Source organism: Neofelis nebulosa, chromosome 3 (genome assembly GCF_028018385.1).
Source record: "Neofelis nebulosa isolate mNeoNeb1 chromosome 3, mNeoNeb1.pri, whole genome shotgun sequence".
NCBI classification, from domain to species: domain Eukaryota; kingdom Metazoa; phylum Chordata; class Mammalia; order Carnivora; family Felidae; genus Neofelis; species Neofelis nebulosa.
The window spans coordinates 70,142,055-70,167,739 of NC_080784.1; the positions used below are offsets into that span (position 1 = coordinate 70,142,055).

The 25,685-nt window shown below is 38.7% G+C and overlaps 1 protein-coding gene and 1 long non-coding RNA gene across 10 annotated transcripts in view; one reads left to right on the forward strand and one right to left on the reverse strand.

Annotated features, from left to right (window-relative positions):
* Window positions 1-25,685, reverse strand: part of RAPGEF2 (Rap guanine nucleotide exchange factor 2) — a 249,805-nt gene that overhangs the window by 175,630 nt on the left and 48,490 nt on the right. For all 9 annotated transcript variants that reach the window (XM_058721011.1, XM_058721007.1, XM_058721006.1 and 6 more), the window contains exon 2: window positions 145-215. In XM_058721011.1, coding sequence (XP_058576994.1) covers window positions 145-215 — 71 coding nt within the window. The remainder of the gene's footprint in view (window positions 1-144; window positions 216-25,685) is intronic.
* LOC131506919 (uncharacterized) lies at window positions 2,117-23,816 on the forward strand. The gene is made up of 4 exons (XR_009259223.1): window positions 2,117-2,221; window positions 17,177-17,275; window positions 18,639-18,778; window positions 23,571-23,816. It is a non-coding gene; the product is annotated as an uncharacterized LOC131506919 (long non-coding RNA).

Genomic DNA, 25,685 nt, shown 5'->3' on the forward strand with positions numbered 1-25,685 from the left:
ATGATCTGACATGAAGCCGGATGTTTAACCAACTGAGCCACCCAGGTGTCCCTCATAAATTATCTTTAATCCTGCTTCCTAACCATAATAAATGATAATTTAAAATTCCCACATCCCATTATGAGTAATTGTAAAATGACTTACCTAAGTTGGTGTTCTCTCAAGTTTGATAAGGCTTCCATACCATGTAAATAGGAATATACTATTTCCAGATCCTGTATGAAAAGAAGGACAGAAATTATTAAACTTGTCAGGAAAAAGAGGCTTCTAAATTAAATCACTATATTTACAGTCCAAGTTAAAAAGAACTTTTTTGTTAATGCAAGTTTTCTTAGACATTAAAAATAATATTATCAAGAGAAAAGCTGAATCACACAAATGTCATCCATTCATCAACCACCTTTGGGATATATACAAGGGTATTAAAATATAAAATAAATTGGCTTAAACTTATGAAAACAAATTCCCTAAAATTATTCTTCATCACTTATTTTCTGCCTTTTACATCAAAATATCAAATAAAGAGCACAGATATTTGCGAATATTGTGATTAATCATTCTTAGTCAATACAAAAATCAATGCATGTTATTTCACGACTACACTTTTTTTAATTTTTTTTTTTAACGTTTATTTATTTTTGAGACAGAGAGAGACACAGCATGAACGGGGGAGGGTCAGAGAGAGGGAGACACAGAATCTGAAACAGGCTCCAGGCTCTGAGCTGTCAGCACAGAGCCCGACGCGGGGCTCGAACTCACGGACCGTGAGATCATGACCTGAACCGAAGTCGGACGCTTAACCGACCGAGCCACCCAGGTGCCCCTCACGACTACACTTTAAAATGAGCATAAATTTGGGGTGCCTGGGTGCTCAATCAGTTAAGCACCTGACTTTGGCTCAGGTCATGATCTCATAGTTTATGAGTTTGAGCCCCATGGGCTCTGTGCTGAGAGCTCACAGCCTGGAAACTGGGTCAGATTTTGTGCCTCCCTCTCTCTCTGCCCCTCCCCTGCTCTCCCTCTGCCTGTCTGTCTCTCTCTCTCTCAAAAATAAACATTAAAAAAATGTTTAAGTGAGCATGAATTCAATTTATTTTCAATTCTTACCACAATGACATTTCTTTTATATATAGAAATATTTAAGTTTAAATATTTTCTTTAAAAAGGAGGGAGATGTCTTATTTTTCTCAATCATACTATAATACTTAGGAAAAAGATTCAAAGTTATTCATGAAAGTTCAGAACAGGTAAATTCAAAATCCCATTTATATTCATTTGGATGATAAGGTAGCAAGTTATTAGTATTTCAAGACTCTAATATCTATAACATCTAGGATCACACAGTTTGTGATATAAAGGGTATGAAGAGGTATTCACTCCTCTCTTATATCTTAGTTAAAATCTAAAACAAAAGTATTTTAAGAAACTTATAAAATTATCCTTTTTTGTCTTAAAATAAGAGCTCTATTGAGATAGAATTCACATACTTTTTTTTTTTCCTCCCCAGGAGGCAACAGCTGTGCTGGGTCACTGCACACAACGCAGCGGAGGCCATGTGTACGATCCTCCCCTGCCCTCTGGACTCGTACCCACTGTCCCCTCCTCACTCCAGAGGGAAGGAGCGACAGGAAGTGGCTATGGGTGGGCAGGTTCAGAACCCAAGAGAGCAGGGTTGGTGGGCAGGGAGTAGGGGGTCTGCTGCCCTCCTCTGACAGGGCAGCTGGGTAAACTATAACTCAAAATTTGCCATTTTTTAAAGTTTTATTTAAGTAACCTCTACACCCAATGTGGGTCTCAAACTCAAAACCCCGAGATCAAGAGTCACATGCTCTTCCAGGTAAGCCAGCCAGGTGACCCTCAAAATGCATCATTTTAAAGCGAGTAATTTGATGGTTTGTGTATAATCATCATCACTAATTTCAGAACACTTCAACACCCCCAAAAAGCAACTCTATACCCATGAACAGTCATTCACCATTTCCCCTACCCCCAACTCCTGGCAACCACTAATCTACTTTGTTTCTATGGATTTGACTATTATGAACATTTCACATAAATAGAATCTAACAATGGAATGTTAGATTGTGACTGGCTTCTTTCACTTAGCACAGTATTTACAAGGTTCACTTATGTTGTAAACATGTATCACTGCTCTCCTTTGTATTGCCAAATAATATTCCATTGTGGAGATGTATCGTATTATTTATCCATTCATCAGTTGGTGAGTATTTGGATTTTTTCTGCTTCATGGATGCAATTAACAATGCTGTTATGAGCTTTCATGTGTAAGTTTTTATTTAAACACCTGTTTTCAGTTCTCATGGGTATACATACGCTTATGAGTGGAACCGTTGGCTCATATGGTAACTCTACGTTTAGCTTTTTAAGAAAGTGTCAAATTGTTTTTCTTAAATGGCTGCATCATTTATAATTCCATCAGCAATGTATAAGGGCTCCAATTTCTCCACATACATCATTGTCAACACTTGTTATTGTGTGTCTTTTTAACTTTAGCCCTCCTATTTGGAGTGTTATCTAATTGTGGTGTTGATTTGCATTTCCCTAATGACTAAGGATGCTGAGCATTTTTCATGTGTTTTTTGCTCATTTATATAACTTATTTGGATAAATATTCAATTTCTCTGTTCAATTTTTAGTTGCATTGTCTTTTTATTATTGAATTTTAAGAATTCTTTGTATCCTAGATAGAAGGCCTTTATCACAGATATAATTTGCAAATATTTTCTCCCATTCTACAGGCTTTGTATTTTTTCATTTTCTTAGATGGTGCTTTTATATTTAAGTTTATTTATTTTGAGAGAGAAAGAAAGAAGGAAAGAAGGAAGGAAGGAAGGAAGGAAGGAAGGAAGGAAGGAAGGAAGGAAAGAAAGAAAGAAAGAAAGAAAGAAAGAAAGAAAGAAAGAAAGAAAGAAAGAAAGAAAGAAAGAAAGAAAGAAAAAGAAAGAGATTGGAGTGCACAGTATATGAGCAGGGGAGGAAGAGAGAGAGAGGATCCCACGCAGGCTCTGCGCTGTCAGCATGGGGCTCAAACCCACAAACCAGAGCTGAAACCAAGAGTCAGACGCTTAACTAACTGAGCCACCCAGGTGCCCCTAGATGGTGCCTTTAGAAGCACAAAGTTGGGGCGCCTGGATGGCTCAGTCGGTTAAGCGTCCGACTTCAGCTCAGGTCACAATCTCGCGGTCCGTGAGTTCAAGCCCCGCGTCGGGCTCTGGGCTGATGGTTCAGAGCCTGGAGCCTGCTTCGGATTCTGTGTCTCCCTCTCTCTCTGTCCCCTCCCCCCCCCCCCCCCCCCGTTCATGCTCTGTCTCAAAAATAAACATTAAAAAAAAAAAAATTGAGAAGCACAAAGTTAATTAATTTTAATGAAGTCCAATTTATCTATTTTTTCTTTTGTTGCGTATGCTTTTAGAGTCATATGTAATAGGGCGCCTGGGTGGCTCAGTCAGTTAGCGTCCCAGTTCAGCTCAGGTCACGATCCCACAGCTCATGAGTTCGAGCCCCGTGTCAGGTTCTGTGCTGACAGCTCAGAGCCTGGAGCCTGCTTCAGGTCCTGTGACTGACTCACTCACTCTCTCTCTCTCTCTCTGCCCCTCCCCTGCTCATGCTCTGTCTCTCTCTCTGTCTCCCAAAAATAAACATTAAAAACTTTTTTGAGAAAGAGTTCTATGTAAGAAACCATTACTTATTCCAAGGTCACAAAGATTTACTAATACATTTTCTTCTAAGAGTTCTTACATCCACGATTCATTTCTGAGTTATTTTTTGCATTTGAGTTAAGTATCCAACTTTGTTCTTTGGCATGTGGATATCCATCTGTCCCACTACCCTGTGTGGAAAAGACTATTCACTCCCCCATCAAATTGTATTAGTACCTTTGTTAAAGATCAATTGACCACAAATACAAGTGCTTGTGGACTATCAGTTTTATTCCATCGGTCCATATGTCTATCTTTATGCCAGAACCACACTGTCTTGTTTATGTGGCTCTGTAGTAAGTTTTGTAGCAACTTTTAAAATCAGAAATTATCAGGGTTCCAACCTTTTTCTCCTTTTTTCAAGATTGTTTGGCCTTGTTTGGGTGTCTTGCATTTCCGTATGAATTTTAGAATCATTTGTCAATCCACAAAAAAAAAACCTTTTTTTTTTTTAAATCTGCTGAAATTGTAAGAAGGATTGTGTCGAGTCTGTAGGTCAGTTAAGGTAGTACTGCCACCTTAACAGTATTGAGTCTCCCAATCCATGACAGGGATGTTTCGCCATATACGTAGGTCTTCCTTAATTTCTTTCCACAATGTTTTTTACTTTTCAGTATTCAAGTCTTGTGCTACTTTGGTTCGATTCAATCCTCTCTTTTAATTAAGAAAAAATTTCTGTAGCCTTAGGAATACCTTTCAGAACAATTCAAAACTATATGTGCAGTTAAATTTCATATATTAAAAGCACAGATAAGGGACAGTGATAACAACTAGAGAAGAAACTCAGAAACTTGAAGAGGATACTAAGGAAGTTTTTGGCCTAAAATATTTTATTGCAATCCTTAAAACAATACTGTGATATGGGGGGGTGGGGGGTGGGGGGGGGTGGGGGAAGGGGAGAAATAATCTTACTGATAACTTTAAATTGTCACCATTTAAATTGTCACATCATCTAGTTAACAAAGTTTGCATTCCTTGAGAGCTTGTTTGGAGGTTCTAGCAGGGGAGCGCAGCTACTCGTATACCCTTGACGAAAGAACGCTCCTCCTCTATGGGGGAAGGTCGTCCTCTTCCAGAGCACGCAGCTTCAGGAGGGATGCACTTGGAGCGGTGAGGGAGGAGGGGGACACCCGCTTAGCCTGCCAGACCAGTGGAATCAACCCTGGTGATCAATGGGGTGACAGATGTCGCAGCCAGATCACCCTCACATCCCAAAGTTTGCATTCCTAAAGCTAATAAATTCCTTCTTCAGATGCAATCAGACTCCAATCATAATATTCTATTTGCATATAGGGAAAAATCAATAAAAAATGCCCTGATGAGTTTCTTTAATATCTATAGTAAAAGGTCTTTCTGAGCAATCCTAAAAAGTTCATTCTATTTTAGATATTATAAATATATGTGCTACTTGCAGTCATTGAATAGTACAGAAAGACTCCCCCTGCCCCCCCCCCATTTCCAAAGAGCTTATATTCTGAATCTAATAGTAAAGTCTTACATATTTTTCACTGAAGTACCTATCAACCTTGGGTTAGGACCTGTCCAAGCCATAAAACACTCTTGTCTAAAAAGCAAACAGACAAGACTATTCACATTCACTTAACAATCATCAAGCAAATAGATTTACAATGACAAAAAAAAAAAGTATATTGGGAAAGCAGCAGAAAGAAATACCTTTTTTTTTTTTAAGCTGGAGAAGGAAGAAGTCTAGAAGAAACATGATAGAAGCAAGAATTTGGAAGCTTAGAAATAGAATGGAGGGGGAAAACAGCCTTAAGCCTTAAAAGATAATAGGTCTTGAATAACTGAGTCTCTTCTTCAAACCAAGCAAAATCAAAGTAAAAGAACATATCCCTTAATGAAAGGGCACTTTATTAATCTGTTGCTTTTCAACATTGTAGTTTCATAGTTGTGCAGGGGTCACATTCCTGAATAAGTTATGTCACACCCATTACATGTGTCAGTAATGCAACAACTTTTGAGTATGAATGTATAACCTCTATGACTATGCAAAATATATTTAAGAACAATAACTACCACATTATTTAAGGCAATATGTATAATTATAACCTGCAAATTAAATAAGATAGCTTATTAGTTAATAAAATTGTAGAGAACAGTGATGTATGCTCACCTATAAGTCACTGACATAAGTAAATGGATCAGAAAGTTGTTACTTAGCCTGAATAGAAAACTCTGAGTGTGAAGGAAAAGGACTGCATTATATCACCACCTCATGACCAAATAAAAAAGTATTTCTCTTTCTGTATGTATGTCACTGCATAAATAAAACATTTGCAGCTCACATAATCATGATGCTTTCTGGGGAGTAAGTTGAAACGTGTCACTCAAGCAATACACAATCAGGGAATCCTATGCAACTGTTTCATGTGAGGATTTCAGATATGTAACGAGCCTATAAACTTCTTGAATTGAATTCAATTCTTGAAATGAATACAACGATTATATCCAGAGTTTCTTCTATTATTCTTAAAATAAACCATCTCAAAAGAAACTTGTTTTAAATGGTTTATGCCACAAGGAGCTGATAAACTCAAGGAGCAGACATCATTATTATACATGAAGCTGTTAAATGGAAGGCAGTATTATCTAGCTTGAATTAGAGGACTCTACAGATACATTCTATCTAAACTTGAGATCTCTTCATTGTAACTAACAGAAGGAATGGTAAGAAATGATGTCTAGATGGCAGGCAACAATCAAGTCAATGTGATGTTTCACTGTGCAATATGGACACAACCATCACAGATTTGGGTAGGTAGGAAAAGCAGAAAAGATTTGGAAAAGGCATCAGGAATACTCTGCTCTTGGACTCTGAGGAATGAAACACTGACTAGAGATGAACAAAAGAAATACAAATGGAAGCAAGGACTGTGGTTAAATTTTTCTTCAATACAGGGTCCAGCAGCCAAACATTAGGCTTACCGATGATCAGGGATTGCAAGTAAGGTAAATAACACTGAAAGATAAAAACAAAGACAAGCTCTCTTATTTTCTCCTAGAAGCAAAATGGACTGAGCAATATTTTGAAATAGGCAAATATGGCCTTCTGAATCTTCCCAGGCAGTTTTTTCTACCATATCTCCAGGTGTCCAATGATCTCACGTTACCCCAAACCCCATTCTGAAGCATCAATACTCTGGTCTAAAAATTAAAGGCCTAAAATTAAAATTAAATCTGAACACAAATGCAATGGGAGTGATTGGTGGGGGCGCTTGAATCTTCTGTGGGGAACTGTCTGCCTCCATTTGCATCTTCATAGTCCAAACAAATCTGTAAATGGTATGAGATTTCAGGCAGCACAACCAAGAGAAATTAAAAATACCAGCAAAGTAGGGGAAGAAGATATGGAGGGTCATGAGAGGCCAAGTGAAGCAACCCAGCTCTGCCCAGAATCTACCTCCACCCCTTCCTTGCCCCTAGAGGTCACCCCTAAGGGCTCTGCCTTCACGTTTCACCTGTAAATTTTAACCCTCATTTCCCCTTTAATAGTTGGACTTTACTAAAATAATCTATGAATTGGCATGGGATTGCCTTTAGCCAGCAAAGAAACAAAAAGACAAAAGGGCCAGGTGCTGAGGAAGATTAGCTCAACCTGAAATCTGCAACGTCAGTGAAAACCAGACATGCTTGCTGCATCACAGAGTAAGGGCTTTCTCCTAAGATAAACAAGGAAATGTATGGCCTTCAGGGAATTATATTCTTGGATTATACATTTCTTTCTCTATGCAAACAGACATTCACAGAATGAAGTTATGTTTCAACAAACTCGACTACAGAAAAACAAATGCTGGAGCATCAAATCACCAAAAGTATTCCAAGTGACATTTCTGTGAGCAAACCACAATATGCAAACTGAGAACTCCCCAAATGCACCTCCTGAGACCAATAAAATCCACGTGACTATTACTATTTTAAAGGACCCTTAAAACATGTAAGCTATTTTTTCCCCAAAATTTTTCTAGTCTTGAATACAAACAGGATGATATTGCTCTAACCAGGAAGCAGCATTTTTTGGAACAATAAGCCTTTCCTTCTACCCTAGGAAGGACATCCTTTTTTCAAAAATAGATGCTATTTGAAAGCAGATTCAGCAAGTGTAAAACCACAGTAGCCCATAGACAAGAACTGACAGATCGACTGAAATGCAGTGTTCCATGAAAAGAAACAAATAAACTTTTGCCCCAAACATAAACCATGTATCAAAACCCAAAAGCATTCTCTAATTGTTCACAACCTAACCTACCCTCTTGTTCAGAGTCTATAAACACAACACAGGCCTAGTAGGAAAGAAGTCCGAGGGAAAGTTTTCTGCACCTTGGGATCCTTTTCTAATTTCTCCTTAGAGACGCATTCAGAATATAATCAGCCTCACAGCAAATTTATAATCCATTTAAAACTAGCTTTTAATTTCACTTGTTCACCGGCATCAGGGATTTGCCAACAACTTAAAATATATTTTAATACAATCTTTGGAGATCTGAGAGAACTATTCTACCTCCTTTCCCACAATCCTCCTCCTCTCCTCTAGAGATTCTTTGCAAACAATGAAGGGAAGGGGGTTGGTGGTATTTTGCACAGCACTATGAAAAAACGTATGCAACTTTTTCCTTTAAAATGAGTTGTATATATGTTTTATATATGAAGCTATGTATTTAATTTTTTAAGTACTCTCTCCACCCAACAAGAGGCTCGAACTCACAACCCCGATATCAAGAGTTGAAAGCTGAGCCAGCCAGGCATCCAGACTTCCCAGGAAGCTGTGTGTTTAAACGATAATCAGCAGGGTAGTCAAAGGGTATATAACCTTCCAGTTACAAGATAAATTAAACAACAACAACAACAGTAAGGTTGATTCCTTTAAAAAGGCTGTATCTCAATCATCAAAGAAACTAAGGCAAAGATTGTGCTACAGTTAAGCAGGTCTATGGAGACCCGAGTAGTAAATGCCTCCAGATTTAAACACAGACAGAAAGAGAAAGGAGTACCTTGCTAAGTGACATCAGTCTGAGGACCAGAAAATATACGGATACCGATTATCCTCCCTTGCAAAGGCAAAAAGGTCATTTATCCTCATAGGCCAAAGTTCACCAGTGAGGAATTTGAGAGCTATGTCTTGAACATTATTTGTAATAAGGTTAAAAGCTAGACTATTCAAGGCTCCAACTCATGTGCACAGCCACATGGGAGAGAGGGCAGGAAGGCGGGAAGGCTGCAAGTCTCACTGTGTCTGCTGACACGGCAGTGAAGCTAAAAAGCTTCATTTGGCAGTTTCTCAATCTTTGCACACTAAAATATATAAAACTGTCTAAGAAGAGGGGCGCCTGGATGGCTCAGGTCATGATCTCACGATCTGTGGGTTCAAGCCCTGCATCGGGCTCTCTATGGTCAGCACAGAGCCTGCTTTGGATCCTCTGTCTCCCGCTATCTCTGTCCCTTCCCCACTGACACTCTTTCTCTCCCTCTGTCAAAAATAAATAAACATTAAAAAAAAAAAAAAAACCTGGGGCACCTGGGTGGCTCAGTTCGTTAAGCATCTGACTTCGGCTCCGGTCATGATCTCACAGTTCGTGAATTCGAGCCCCACATCGGGCTCTATGCTGTCAGCTCTGAGCCTGCTTCAGATCCTCTGTCTCCCACTATCTCTGCCCCTCCCCCACTTGCTCTCTCTCTCTCCCTCTCTCAAAAATAAACATTAAAGAAAAAAACTATCTAAAAAGGATTACAGAAAGAACATAGGTTTTAGTATCAAATGGAGCATAGTTCACATCCTCATGCCCATCACTCTCAAGATGTGCGACCCTGGGTATGTTACAGAGACTGTATTTGCAAAACAAAGTACATAATATCTACTTGGTGAGGCTGTATGACTAAAATGATATGTAATTTCAAAACAACACTTGGCACATAGAGACCCTTGGAAAATGGTAGCTGATTTTATTAACTACGATTTTATTAACTATGATCTGAAAAAAGCACACAGTAACTACAAGAATATAAACTAAAAATATTCCTGAAATGTATGTATGTGTGTGTATATATATATATATATATATATCAGAATTTTTACAAATTAATGCATCCTTTTCATATGTGAGTATCTCTATCCAAAAAAATCAAAATAAATAAAATGAACTATTTATAAAACATATAAAGCGTCCCTTAAATTGTCTGCTTTATAAATCCTGATTTTTATATCAGGTTTGGTGGGCAGAAGATGCCTATTATCTCTAGAGAATCCACCTGTGCACTAATCCTACCATGTCACATTCAAACTTGCTCCTTCCAAAGCTCCCCAGGACGGCTTCTGAATAAAACTCAAACCCCAACATCTCTTGCACCATTTCCAAAAAAAAATGACCAACAATCTTTGGGTCCCTCAAAAAGCCCCTCAAAACACACACTCCTTTTCCTCTCACCCTAGTGAAAAACATGTCTCCAAGACCCCATTTTGCACAGGCAGTGTGAGCTTCCTTTCTGAGCCACTGAAGTTCTTACTGCCTGTGTCACTCACATGTGGCCCTTCACCTGTGCTCTGTGCAGCCACTTTACTTTCAAGGGTTTACATTTTATCTCAATTAGAGAATAAACACCTTGAACAAGGTCACTGTTCTCTTTTATTACATCTTTTGTCTCATCTGTGTCAAGCAACAGACTGTGGCTGCACTAGATGCAAAGAAAGGAAAGGGCAACCTTCCTGTGGGGGTGGTGCTATTAGAGACCCTAAAGTGAATATTCCTGAGAATAATGGCAAAAGAAGGAAAGGGAGAAAATGTGTTTTCAATCTTGATGTTCAGAGCTATGGGAAACTCCGATCTGTATAGTCTGAAACAATTCTGTAAATGGCCACAAGGTGGCAGACCACACCAACAGTCCTTTCCCACGACTGGAAATCTCCGTCCTTGGTCTCAAGTGCATTTTCATTAACATATACTTAACAGAAAGGAGTGTTTAAAGCATTCCTTAAGATCATCTGAGAAAATATGCCAAGTCCTTTCTCCTCATGCCTCTAATGAAAAGGGGAGGGGAGGGGAGGGGAGGGGAGGGAAGTCTACCAGCATGCCTATTAAAATCATTTAAGTCCTGGGTGGCTGAGTTGGTTAAGCATGGACTTCGGCTGAGGTCAAGATCTCACAGTCTGTGATTTCAAAACCCACGTCAGGCTCTGTTCTGACAGCTCAGATTCTGTGTCTCCCTCTCTCTCTGCCCCTGTCTCTCTCTCTCTGTCAAAAGTAAATAAACATTAAAAAAAAATCATTTAATTCCAATCATCCCTAGCATCTTATTTTAAAGCAGCTTCCCAGTCCCACACATCATAGTAAAGCAACAGAGGGACACCTGGGTGGATCAGTGGGTTAAGCATCTGACTCCTGATTTCAGCTCAGGTAGGATCCAGCCCTGTGACAGGCTCCACGCAGACAGCCTAGACCCTACTTGGGATTCTCTCTCTCTGCCCCTCCTCCCCTAAATTCTCTCTCTCAAAATACATAACCTAAAAAAAAGTGGGGGGGGGGGGGGGGGGGGGGAGAGCATTTAAAACAAAAATGTCAAATCACAACACTGCTGAGATGTTTTGTGCTATTCAAGCCCTTCATATCCCAGAGTTACACCATGACACACTTCAGGAACATGTAGGAAAAAAAAATCCATGGTGGAGTATACGATTTTCAGTAAAATTCTTAAATATGTTATTAAATAGCAATTTCAACATCAAATCATATGACGGCTGTTTCTGGGCCTACTAATTTATACCTGAAAGGAAACAATCTCCCAGAATTGTAGTTGTATTCAAATTCACATGTTAAAACCCAGGGAAATTATATTCCTGTCATCTTTGGCATGGCCTGGATATACTTCTCCACCTTCAGGTTCCTCAGCACTGTAACTTTACCAGATGCGTGCATAAGGAATTCTGGAAGTAAAAGGTACAGATTCAAGTTCTTCTGTTTGTCTAGAATTTCCTCAGGTGTTTTCCCCTGCAGAAAGATCACTTACACCTTGAAAAAAAAAGAGTTTTTGAACAGTTGCTAAATTTGAGACAAAAGTAGTTATAAAGTCACGGCCTCCTGAAGTAACCATGACAATGTACAAGACAGACATCTAGGTTCAACGAAACACACCCTTGTCACCCCATGGCTCCTCTACTTCAAGCTGGTGCAGGAGCCTCAAGAGCAGGTGTTTCAGGGGAGAAGGTAGAAAAGTTGAAGAAGGTAGAAAGTACTTTGTAAATTCTAAGAGACAGATGAAGGAGGGTCGCATCTTATCCTCATGCTCCAAGAGTCTCTTACTGAAGACAATGCACGCGGAGTTAAAAGATAAGCAACTACAGACATCACAAGGCAGCTTTTCCAATTACTACAAGAGCAGCATGATGTAGAACAACTGAGAACACATACTGCACCCTGTGTTCACTGTCGTATCCTACGGTGAAAAACACCCATTGCGACAATTAAGTTTCATTTGTGAAGATTAAGATTTCTCATTAGAAAAGTCAACAATTTAGTTGTAACCAAAAACTCATCTTGTGCACAAGTGAGAAAAATATCAAGTGTCTAAACCAGTCCACAATTCCTGTTTTCAAGAGTCTGTATAAATATTTCCCCTTCAGAACAATGCATTACCACCAAGTCCATAGCTTCCCAGAATTCACATCTCCTAGGCAGCAGAAACAAAATATATCTTCATTTTCAAGTAACTATCTTACTTTAATTTCTCAGAGTGCAAAATTTTGTAGTCAAATTTGAATCTCACATGTACAGATTAACACACTAGAAAATGATTTGCAGTAAATTTACTGCTAGCCTGATTTTTGCTCTCCATGATCAAGCTAGCAGGCAGTGAATGACTACCTTTTAAGTTACCATTTAAACATTTGATTAAGTGTAACAACAAAGGTCAATCAGCTGTACACAGCAAGGGTGTGCACGCCCACACACACACCCCACTCTAATAAAATGGTTCCTGGACTATGTTTCATTTCCATTTTAAAAAAAAAAATTAACTAGGGGCACCTGGGTGGCACAGTCAGTTAAGTGACCAACTCTTGATCTCTGCTCAGGTCAGGATCTCATGGTTCATGAGTTCCAGCCCCATTATCAGGCTCTGCGCTGACAGTGCAGGAACCAGCTTGGGATTCAGTCTCTCCTATCTGCCCCTCCCCTGCTTGTGCTCTCTTTCTCGCTCTCTCAAAACAAATAAATAAACTTAAAAAAAAAAAAAAATCTACCAAATATACTCCCTCCTCCCCAACTCTCCTCTAACAATACACTTAAAAGCTACAGCGTGGTGTTCAACTCATCTCCCACAGACAGTCTGGCTCTGGTAAACCCTGTAGAAACCTTCGGAGAGTCAGGGTGGGCAGAGGGAAGTTGACATACAGCACTCCACTGAACATAAACTCTGCAACAAGGAGCCCCAGAGTCTACAAAATTCACCCTCAGGACACCTCAAGTTTCAAATACCAACTTAATTCCAGAGGCTCAACTAACAGTACTTAGTTTGAATCATTCACTATACAAATGTCAATATTCCTACAGCAGTAGATTTTGACAGTCCTAACATAATAAAAGCAAAGCAGAACAGGTCACTGAGGACACAGGCTCTTTATTGCCTCTTAGCAGAAAGGAAGAGCTTCTGAATGGAAGCAAGTTTAAATATAGAAAACTTCACTGCTGCCATTTTTCTAGGACAAAAGACAAAAATAATTTGACATCTGTTTTTCCCATCTTGAATGTTTTACTGAGGAGGCAACCACCAATATTATGCTGTTTCTCAAACTTTTCTATTTCTCAAGAGGACAGGAGAAACAAATGAGAATTCTACATATGTAATTAGAGTCTTCTAACTTTGTTAGTCAGAAATTAACTAAATACTAAAAAAATTTTAGGTACCGCTCAAAGTTCAGATCTGTCCATAAAAGGTAAGGTGGCAGGAAGGGCGGGGGGGGGGGGGGGGGAGTTTTAGGGGTGGCAGTGGCAGTTACAGAAAAAGAACTATATTATTCAGATACAGAAAAGAATTAGAAACATATAAATATGTATATTATACATTGTACACACATTTATATAAAACTTGAATCAAGGGCTCCACTAAAAAAGATAGCATGTCATGCTTTCTGAAGCATCCCACCTTTCAATCATGTTTTTAACTCTGATGTTAAAATCTAACATCTTTACTTATCCTACTACAATTGTTTTACCTTCCCCAATCGTACAGGATGTACATGCATGCATGCACAACAGGTTAAATTTGTGCATGTGTACATGTGACTTATATGGTGGACTCCATGATATTCATAAACAAATAAATTTGGCCTCCACAACAGCAATACTCTGACATCAACACACACACACACACACACACACACACACACACACACACCCCTGAAGCCACGGGGGCATCATTACCCAGATTCTCCAGAAATCAGAAGGATGCAAAGATCTCTTCTGTGGCAACAGTGACCGTCCCGTGTAGTCAATTATTGCAGACAAGCCATCACAACCAGAAAGGAAGATGAGAAGGAAAGGTGGGAAGGTGGCTCCCAGCTCCACATTTCCTAAAATACATGTTCGCAATTTAAACGGTGTGCCACTTGAGCCAGTGTTATGAAGGGTTTCTCCACCAGCCACTGCATCCTAGAACTAGCGGATCCATGCAGGAAGAAGGAAGAGGAAGCTGTACAATTTCCCTTTCCTGGTAAAGGACAAATTTCAAAGAACAGTGAGAGGGTTCCAAATGTAGGTCCACAGGAAATTTTTGCCGAGTGAGTGGCAAGATGAGAAAATAAGGACAATGTAGTGGGACTCTTAATGAGTTAAATACATTCAATTTAAAAAGTTCTCCTTTATGTTAGGGACTCTCTTTATGTTAGGATCATAACTATATACATATAGTTATGTATATATATACACATATGTGTGTATATATATATATGTGTATATATGTGTGTGTGTGTGTGTATTTTTTTTTTCTTCTTTCTTTGACATTAAATAATCTAAGGCCAGGGTGCTGCAATGGAAGAGACATTAGTAATTCTCCAAAATTTGTCAGGCTACAAAGACCACCTGGCAACATACTTAAAATAGCATTTTAGGTGTTGTTTTTGTCTTCTTACTTAGACAATTTCTGGATTTAAAGTAAAATACAATGTTGTAACACTCTAATAGTAGACAGTCAAAGAGGAACAGCTGGATGTGAAAAGTAACAGATATTAAATACACCTCATATTCTTTGTAATACAAATGAAGACTTGTACTTCGCCCAAACTTCAACACGGGTTGAGGGTAGGGAGGATCCCAAATCTGTTTAGACGGCACCCCTTCCCTTCATTCACCGTTCCCAGGTATTGTCAGTATTGAATGTCCTCTTGGAGAACAGAGACTAGAACAGCACAACTCTGGTCCTCAAAGACACTGAGTCTGTTAACACCAATAAAAACATCCTCACAAATAGCTACAAAGCATAACAGAAATTCAGTTGTAAGTCATAGGTGTCAGAAGACGCGTTTTCTTACTCCCAAATTCAACAAATGCTTTCTGTCACTCTACCATTGCTGCCAGGCAGTATCAGAACTTCTGAACCACATCACATATTTTCTTCTCCCGTAGGCTCTTGATCCTCAAACTACGTACTGAGAATTAATTAGGTGGCTCAGTCAGTTAGGCATCTGACTTTTGATTTCGGCTCAGGTCATGATCTCATGGTTCATGGGATCGGGCCCAGTGGGATCTTATTTAAAAAAAAAAAAAAAAAAAATTCTTTAAAATAAGAGAATGAATTATACCAGAAATCTTAAGTATCTAGAACCTCACTCCTTCATTTGACAAATTGTTATTGAGTACCTGTTATGAATAAGGAAAGGTGACTGGATCCCATTTTTAAGTTTATTTATTTTGAGTGAGAGAGTGCACAAGGAGGGGAGAGGGAGAGAGAGAATCCCAAGTAGGCCCCACGCTGTCAGCACAGAGCCTGATGTAAGGCTCAAACCCACTAACCCTGTGATCATGACCTGAGCCAAAATCGAGTCAGATACTAACATTTAGCATCAAGTCCTTTTACCATTACAGAAAGAGTCATTTCCAAAGGGTATGCTTATTGAGTTACTTAAATTTATTACAGCTCAATAATAAAATATTCAGTAATGCCTTAAAAGTACAAATAAATTTAACATGACTCTGGGGATAAAATCCAACTCACCAGCTATGCTAAACATGTGTGGGGCCCCGCCTTCCACTGCCCTGCACCTAGTCTGCTGTCTGTCAAAGCCAAGTGCCATCTGTAATGAACTGAGAAGGAAAAAACAAGGGAAAACCAAGGACATAATCACTTCCTCTCTAGTCACTGGCCACTCACCGTTATTCATAAACATGGTCTAGCTATTGAATGTATTCATAAGGTCTGTGTGCTTTAAGAATATCTGTATGCACATTCTTTTGAATATTATCATTAGTAGTACTTTAGGGAGATTTGGCTTTTGAAAACATCCAACATTTACCCAGAACTAAGCCTAGTGAACAAGTTGATTATTTGAGCCCAAGCAGGCTCAAAAATAACATGCAATTTATGAAGTAAAGAGGTAGTAACTTCCTTGTAGGATTCACTAAGCAACTCTGATAATAACACCGAGTTACAGTCTAAAAATGTTTTCAACGACAGCAAAAAGGTTTTTTGTAAAAACTGTATTACTTGGAAAAGTAACAAATTTTAAAAATAATACTTTTTTAGACAGATAAGCCCCTGCCTTATTTTAAATTTGACTTCATTATAGCTGACCCTCTTTTGGTAGAAAAAAGTTAATACATCAGAATCAAATAACATAATTATGGAACTAAATCTACTATATTACCATCACTTTTACTTATGTGTCATTTAACCCTCCTTAACTCTAAAATATATGGCAGGTAACACTAACTGTTCTATTTCTTATTCTTCTGGAATCAGCACATCGTTTCATTCATGAAAGTAAATATTAGATGCCATTGAAACAATCCACATGTAACCTGTCCAAACTGTTACTTCATCATGGCAGTGAGGATTCTACCAAACACACAGGAATTGCCCAGGAGGCCAGCTACCTTAAGAATAAAAGATTCTGTGCAAGAAATGTGAAATTCACAAAAAAGTGTGGTAGACCAGTAAACCCCTCCTCTTAACCCTACTACCACCATCACCCAAACACTCATGTTCATCCTGCCCTTAGTATTAGTATCCTGAGCAAAAATTAAATTTTTACAAATCAAAAAAGAACAGAAAACACACACACACACACACACACACACACACACACACACACACACAGGAGTACTTTTTCTTCATCACTTTTGTCTTTTCTAAAATTGGTAAGTCATTCAAGCATAAAAAAAAAAAAACCAGCACACACCCAGATTTTTAAACTATTAACATTGTTTTCTCTGTATCATTTTCCATTCTTTCCTTAGAAATGAACAAGTTTCCCACCTTGGAAAATCTTCACCTAACCCTTCCTAAGTCCTCTACAGCAACAGCTCTGTTTCTTAGCCAAGACTGTGGAATGAGAGGTACACCCCTTTTGTCCATTTTCTCAACTATCCAGTTATCGTATAACCTTTTGGAATCTGATCTTTGCCCTTAAGTTGACTGAAAGTCATTTCTCCAAGATCACCAATAATCTGGCTAAACCAAATTAATTTTCTCTTTTCCCCTGTGGAGAGCACTGTTGTAGATGCTAAGGAGGCACTAGTATACAAAGCAGACAGAACCCCCAGTCCTTGTGGATATTACAGTCTAGTGGGACAGAAGAAATTGCATAAGCAAAGTGTAAAAACTGTTGGTAGTGATAAGCAAGAAGAAGAAAACATAACAAAGGGAAGGAGAGGATGAAGTGTCATGAAAGGTGGCCTGTGCTGATCACTCCCTCCCCCTTGGGTCTTCCCTGGCCCCCCTCCAGGGGCTCTGCAAGCTGCACCAAGTCTCTTCAAGGTGACTACTCAGAGGCTGGTCTCTGAACCTCATCCTTCTTAAAAGGTCCTTTCACTTAGAAATCACATCTGCTCCCAGCCTACCTTTACAAATGACCACAATCACCAGCTGATTAGTTACCATTCCAAGCTGCTGGAGCACTGCTCAAAACAGTAACTAAAATCCACACTAAATTTCCCCTACCTAAACCTTTCAATTCTTCTTCTTCTGCCACTGGTATACGTGCCCCAGCTGCTCCAGGGAAAACCCTGGGAAGTTCTCCCCAATCTAGAGCCGCTACCCATAGCACCTCTTTTCTCCTTTGTCACACATTTAGTTTTTTCCAATCGAGGTAAGTCCCTTGTCATACTTTGTTTTTTGTTGTTGTTGTTGTTGTTTTCATTCTATTTTCAATGGCATGGACAGTTTCAGGCCATCCCCCTTTCATCATGCTTATCATAAGGCACTCAAACAGTTGTTTAGGCTGTCCTGCTCCCCTGGTGAAAAGCTTCCATCAATCACCAAATTTCAGGCATATCACATCTGCATTCAGTGCTGCTACACTCTGTACCCGAGGTCCTGTCCCAGCCTTCTCCCACTCTTCCTCTGCTCCAATCTCTACTCGGATGGCTCTTCTGCCCAGCAGCATGCCGTGCAAGACACATGCCTCCTTCTGCCTGCACATGTCCAATGTCCAATCCATCCTAATGGGCATCACAGCTCACGTCCTCTGGGAAGCCTTTTCAGACCACTCTTACCGCTCTACCTTTCCCTAATATCCTATTTATTTATTAATCCATCATTCATAAGTAACTTACCATATGTTCATTTTTATTGTTGGTATTTTTTAACATATATATGAAATAACTGTGAGAACAAGTCAATACAGGCAATACTCAATAAAGACCGTATACTCCCAGAGAGGTACCATGTCTTATACTTCTTTATCCCTATAATCCTTAGGAAATGTCTAGAATTACTGAAATCCAGAATCTGAGTGGCAGAGGGCTCTACACCTAGTAGTTACACTAAATTTTGTAGTTTAACTATTCCTGAGACAGAGAGAGATCAACAGTGATCACACTAAGATCCCAATGCAGAAGGTAAGTAAGAAAGTGTGTCTGGTCGCTATTATCTGAAAATAAATGTCTTTCCTCTAGAAGCACTCACCCCTCTCACCCAGCAGCCCTCCACCTCCACCACACCTCACTGCCTGAGCTTCTAAAGGGGTTGTTTGGTTTTAATTTATGTCTCTGCTCTCTTCCTTACCTCTTTAGAGCACTAATCCACGTTTGGCCAGTTCCCACTTCCTGATTATTTTTTTCTTCAATTCTTTTGGTTTTTCTCTTTAATCCCATGATTTTTTTTTCAAATCTAACACAATATCCATGGTTTACACAGTTTAAGTGTCTGACATGCTGAAATAGAAATACCTGTGCTTCCACTCACTCTGACACGAATTCTTCACTAATGATAACTTGAGTTTGAAAACCCTTAGGCAAAGCGAGGATACACTAAATTCATGTATACACACATAATATATAGAAAATCATCGCCAAACCCAGATTTGAACTGTATGTTTTCCTCTAAGTTAAAAACATACTGATTTTAAAATAGCAGTGGTACCAGGAAGAATTAGAACTTTGTACCAGGTGGCCTGTTCTAAATGTTCTCATCGAGGCAACACTACTTTAAACAAGACTCCTTTATAAGTCATCATTTAATTAATATCCAAGTACCTTGAGAACCAATAATAGTTCAACAAACCAGCTGGAAATCCAATATCAGATATAATTACTCACAGCTGGCTTTATTCAACTGATGTCATAGTAAATAAACTTATCCCACAGACCTTTTCCCCTCCCCCCACCAGGAAAAAAAAATTCCTTCAAGAAACATAGAAGGCTCTTTGTGTTGAGTTGTCTTATTTTTTTTAAGTTTGCAGAATATATTCCAATATTAAAGATTTTCAGCAAGAGCACATAGTAACAATTTTCAGTAGAGCACATTGTTATTTTTTGTACTATTCTCTGTGCTTGCAATACTTCAGATCCAGGGAGCTTTGTTTTCCTTAAGACTAATATAAAAATACAATGAACATCTGTATTTTTATCTGGCATTCAGTTTAATGTTTCGATATCAAGCTCTATCTGTAATTTTTGTAGAGATGTCATGTCTCAACAGCTTAGTAATATGAATTACCAAACAAAAATATTGGTTTCAAACCTGCTATTTTTAAGACAATATTTAAAACATTTTACTATATTGTACTACCCATGGTGTACGAAGAGTAACTTCTTTATAAACAATAACTACTACCCATTATATTCCAGGCATTAGGCTGGATGTTCTATACCTATTGTCTCTAATTTCCGTAACTCCCATCTTCCAGTAGGGATAAATACCTACTAATCAGCTATCTGTTCTGGAATAATATGGCACAAATTTGAAAACAAAACAAAACAAAAATTAAGCACTCTCCACAGCTCAGCAAAGTGGTGCCCAAGTCACCAGAAATGCTTCCAATCTGAAGAGGTGTTTGCAAGTAAGAGGGTAGCCAGTAACAAAAGACTATACTTTCATCTTACGGTTATATCTGTAGTTATATATATAGGCAGTGCCTACACTATGGCATGAAACCTATTTACTTCTTCCCTCCCCGAGTACTCTGTCTGGAAATAATACTACAAGGAATGACAGAAGAGACTACTGAAATGCATTTTGTAATATGCCTCGCAGGGTAGCACAGTGGGTAGGAGCCTGAGCTCTGGTACCACCAGGCTGAGTTAAAACCCACAGCTCGGCCATGTGCATGTTTTGAACTATGGACAGAGTAACTTACTCTGAGAGTCCGTTTCATTTGAAAAATGGTGGTGAATGCTCAACCCATAAGGCTGTTGTGAGGATTAAATGAGATAATGCCAGCAAAACCCTCAGGGGCTATTTTGATAGTTGGGAGGTATAATGTACAGATATAGACAGAATATATGTGGGTTCTCTCCTCCAGGTTCATTAATATTTACAACAACCCAAATTTTAAGTGTAAAGATTTAAAAGTATGCTTCCCAGGAGGTTGAAAACTATTTTCTAATAACAATTACGACAGTTATCAAAGATGAATTTTTTCAATATAAAGACTCCCAGATTTTCAACAAACATTTTGAAATGTGTCAGAGATACATATAATGAGCAGAATGGAAACCTTAAGTTTGTTGCATGCAGCCTTCTGAGGTTTCTCTCCAGAATTTTAAAATGCGTGCTTTAAAAACTTATGAAAGTTCAGAATATATTGGGGAGATAATCTAAATTACTATCTCTCTCAAAAAACAAGTCTTAATTGCCTCAATTAAGCAACCATTGTATTTCTGAAAGGTATTGCCTTCTTGATTTATTCATCAAACCTGACCACACACCAGGGATCAAATTTAACATGTATGAAGATAAGCAATTATCTATGGCTAAGATTAACAAATTATCACAATTGACATCACAATCAAAATCATTTCTTTAATTCAAAAGAACATTTTCATGAAACAAAAACTATAAGGGAACTACAAATTATATATGATGCAAACTTCTGAAAACATAATTTAACTATTTTAAAAGAAAACTACCTCCAAATAGTTAAGATTTAACCACCTGCTTTCTAAACCCAGCATCACAAAAGAAATTCATTATAATATTCAATTTTACTAATAATTTTTTACAAAATTCAACTTCACTAACAATTTTTAATTCATATTGAGCAACCCTTTTTTAAAAAATTTTTAAGTGCATTTATCTGGAGAGAGACAGAGACTGCATGAGTCGGGGAGGGTAAAGGAGGCGGGGGGGGGGGGCGGGGGGGGGGGGAATCCCAAGCAGGATCCACGCTGTCAGCACAGAGCTCGATACGGGGCTCAAATCAATGAACCAAGAGTTAGATGCTCAACCAGCTGAGCCACCCAGGCACCCCTGAGCAATCAATTTCTAAGAAGTTAACACATGTATCTTAAAATGTTTAGAATGCAGGGGGTCACCTGTGGGGCTGTCTGTCAAGCGTCCAACTCTTGATTTTGATTCAGGGCAAGATCCCAAGGTTGTGGGATCAAGCCCCAAGTCAGGCTCCACATTGAGCCTGGAGCCTGCTTAGGATTCTCTCTCTTTCCCTTTGTCCCTCTCCCCTGCTCACTCGCTCAATCTCTCCCACATAAAAAGTGTTTAGAATGCTACACAACAATCCAATTTTATGATTATATCCAAGATTTTTTTTAACCATATACATGAAACAAGGTCCTCAATCAAATTGTTACCCTTTTTTTTCCCTCTCCTCATGATTTTCTCCAGGGTAATAACATTACCTATTCAAAAACACTTATGTATTCAAAACTTATAAAGAAATTTAATTTCTAATTAGTTCCAAATACGTAATCACAAGGAATTAGCAGAAAACAAAAAGTATGCCATAGGAGACATTATTGAAGAAATTGTTGCAATTTTTTAAATAATTTTTTAATGTTTATTTATTTTAAAGAGAGAGAGAGAGAGAGAGAGAGAGCGAGCAGGGGAGGGGCAGAGAGAGGGGGAGACACAGAATCTGAAGCAGGTTCCAGGCTCTGAGCTGTCAGCACAGAGCCCAATGCTGGGCTGGAACTCCTGAACTGTAAGATCATGACCTGAGCCAAAGCTGGAGGCTTAACTGACTGAGCCACCCAAGTGCCCCAGAAATTGTTGCAATATTTTTAACTTTTAACTCTCAATGTGGATAAGTAAACTCCACTTGAATATTAATTCCTGCCTTGTACCTGAAAAGTTTTATTGTGAAAAGAGAAAAAGGAGATGATTTACCAGACTGCATAGATAGAGCCTGCATTACAAATTCACTTAAATCAAGTCTACTTCTTTTTGGACCCAGTACTTTAAAGCACAGACTAGCAAGGATGCCTGGGTGGCTCAGTTAGCTAAGCATCTGACTTTGGCTCAGGTGAGTTGTGAGTTCAAGCCCCATATCGGGCTCTACGCTGACAGTGAGGAGCCTGCTTCTCTCTCTTATCTCCCTCCCTCTCTCTTCCCCTCCCTCACGCTTGCATGTGCACAGGCTCTCTTTCTCAAAAATAAGTAAACAAAAAATAAATAAATAAAGCACAGACTGGCATGTTGTTAGCATGTTTTCATCCATGTTGTTTGTTGCACATAGAAAAAGGTAAACTGCATACTGCATTAACTTAAGGACGTAACCAACTCTAGTCTAAGCTCTCTGGGCTTCAATGCAGTTGATCTGAAGTAGACTTTCTTCACATGTGTGCTACTGAAATAAATTAAATGAACACCCTGTAGCCATAGTCTCAACACCATCAAGGATATTCCTGTCTTAAGAGGGGGACTTTAAAATCAAAGAGGATGTTTGAGGCTTTGTTCCACCATTTACCTTGAGCAAGTTCCTCAATTTTCCTCATCCATAAAATGAGGATAAAAATAGAAGTATGTTCTTCATTGGGTTTGAGATGATTAAACTTGCTTAAATATTAGCTATCATTAAGATCTCATATAGAAGCATGATTATCAGTTATTGACAGGAAGTAGCAGGGAAGAATCAATTGGTAAAAGGTACATTTCATAGGATAAATAACAAGTTAGACGTGTCCATCTATGGTATACCGGACATAACAAAAGACTTTTTTATAAAGTCTTTTACACAACTAGAATGCTAACGTAAAGCTGAACAAAGACAGTTTCTTGATGAAAACCTATTCAACTAAAAAATAATGTGAGTGTCCAATTAATATGACTCCAATGCCACATTTCATACTTAGATAATAGAGTTAAAATGGATGCTCTTCTTGACAGATAAATAAAAGCTGGGTTGGAGGGACAGCGATAATGCCTGTGTTGTAACTGTCTTGCATTTTTCCACAGGAGCATTCACCTGATGATCTGAGGACAAGACTCTCCGTGTCTCCAAAGAAAAAGGATACAGCTGTTTCCATCTGTAAGTGGGGCACTGCTCTACAAGTTGACAACACTACTGTTCACACAGCCAATTAAAATTCTTTCCACACTGCTAATGAAGAGTTCCAGTTGCAGAGTTTTTAAATTCGGCTAATTAAAACAAAAAAAAAAAGGAGCAAAACTATTTAAGCCACAAGGAAGTACCTGACAAAAGAGCAAAAAAAAAAAAACAAAAACAAAAAAAACAAAAAAAACCCCACAGAAAGTAATGAATGGGTTGATAAATAAATGGGTGGTTCCACTATGGCCTAGCCAATGTACATATCCTTTCTAAATAACAGACCACTGAAATTTTGAAGTCTGGAAAATATAATGCTTCAAATTTAACTTGCCATAATATATACAAAAATAATTTTACAGTGGTCAAACTTGATTCTGAACTATGTTTTTATCGACCTCTTGGACAACAATAACACTATGCTTAGTTTTCTTGGAAATACCATAGACTGACCCCATTACAAGTCCCACAATCAAAAGAAAATTCTCTGCACAGATTCAGGCAACACATTTTTCTCAAGAGACTAATAATGACGCCTTGCCACTTTTGCCATATGGTGGAATCTGAACTTAGGAATTCTTACTCGTAGAGTGAAAGGAGGAGGATGCAAAATATAAACAGCTGCATGATCCAGAAGGACAAAGGCTGAAGGAGACTCTGCAAATAGACACTGCCAATGACAAGAGGTGGCAGAGGACAACAATTAAGAGAACACATTTTGGCATCAGAACCCAGCCGCAATCCTGACTTTGCTATTTACTGCTGGGAGATACGGGAGAGTTACTTCACACTACTGAACTTAAAATTCACCATCCATAAACTGAGAATAATATCTACACTCTATAGAGTTGCTGTGAAAATCAAGATAATGTATATTAAGCACTTACTCACTGGTTATTATACAAGCTATTGCTATTATTTCAAATTTAAGGGGGAAAAGGATTGGCCAGAGACTCCATGATGCCAACCAAGACTGAAACTTGAGGAAGGGATTCCAGCAAGGTGGCCGGTGACAGTTTTGGCTTCCTTCAAGTTTTCAGATCCTATTTAGCAAGTACTATTAGTAAAAATTGAATAAAATTGTACAAAATGAGCAAACTGAGAAGACTTAGTTTTGTGTGCTTTTCCTTCCTTTTTTTTTTTTTTTTTTGAGGGGGGTGGGCAGAGAGAATCTTAGACAGGCTCCACGCACAGTGTGCCCAGAGCCCCACTCCAGGCTCCATCTCATGAACTGAACCATGAGATCATGACCTGAGCTGAAATCAAGAGTCAGATGATTCACTGACTGAGGCACCGAGACACCCATCGTCTGATAATCTTTTAAGTGTTGTCAATAAAGATGGTTTAGATATTGCTCCCGTGGAAGACTGGCGATTAACCAGATAATCCTAAAGTCCTTCCAGACCCAGGACACAAGAAAGAGAACCAAAGGACAGTCTCACATGCCTTCCTTTGCTTTTTGTTCAAATATAATCTACATCTGTATCTGTATTTATACCTAAGTAATGCTATTTTCCAAATAAGTAGGACAATGAAAAATAAAAGAACACTGAGCTGAAGTTCCTATAATTTATTATTGGATGGGGAGTGAAGAGGGGGAGGTGCAGGGAATAAGCAGGAACTTTCCTTCTTCTCACTTTTGGCAAAAATGCAATACAGACACTCTGAATAAAAATTATAAAAACCTGCTAGTTTATTTTTTTTTCTGCTTTAAGAATAAAATACTACCAACTTTCAATAAACTCTGAAATTCTGAATAAACAAATTGGGAGAATAACCAATTGGCAAAATTTTTAAGTGATACAACCACAGGTCCCCTCTGCTAGTACCACTACAGACACTTCATTATGCTTTGCTATCACTGCCACCTGCCTCATTCCATACTCCAACTCCTCCAAAACCCAGGTTCCCTACCCCAACCACCTTGCCACTGCCATTAACTCAAGAGGAAAGGGAAAAGGTGGTGGAATGGCTTCAACTGCTTAAGGCATTGTCACAGGAGAAAGGTGATTCCTTTCGTAGAG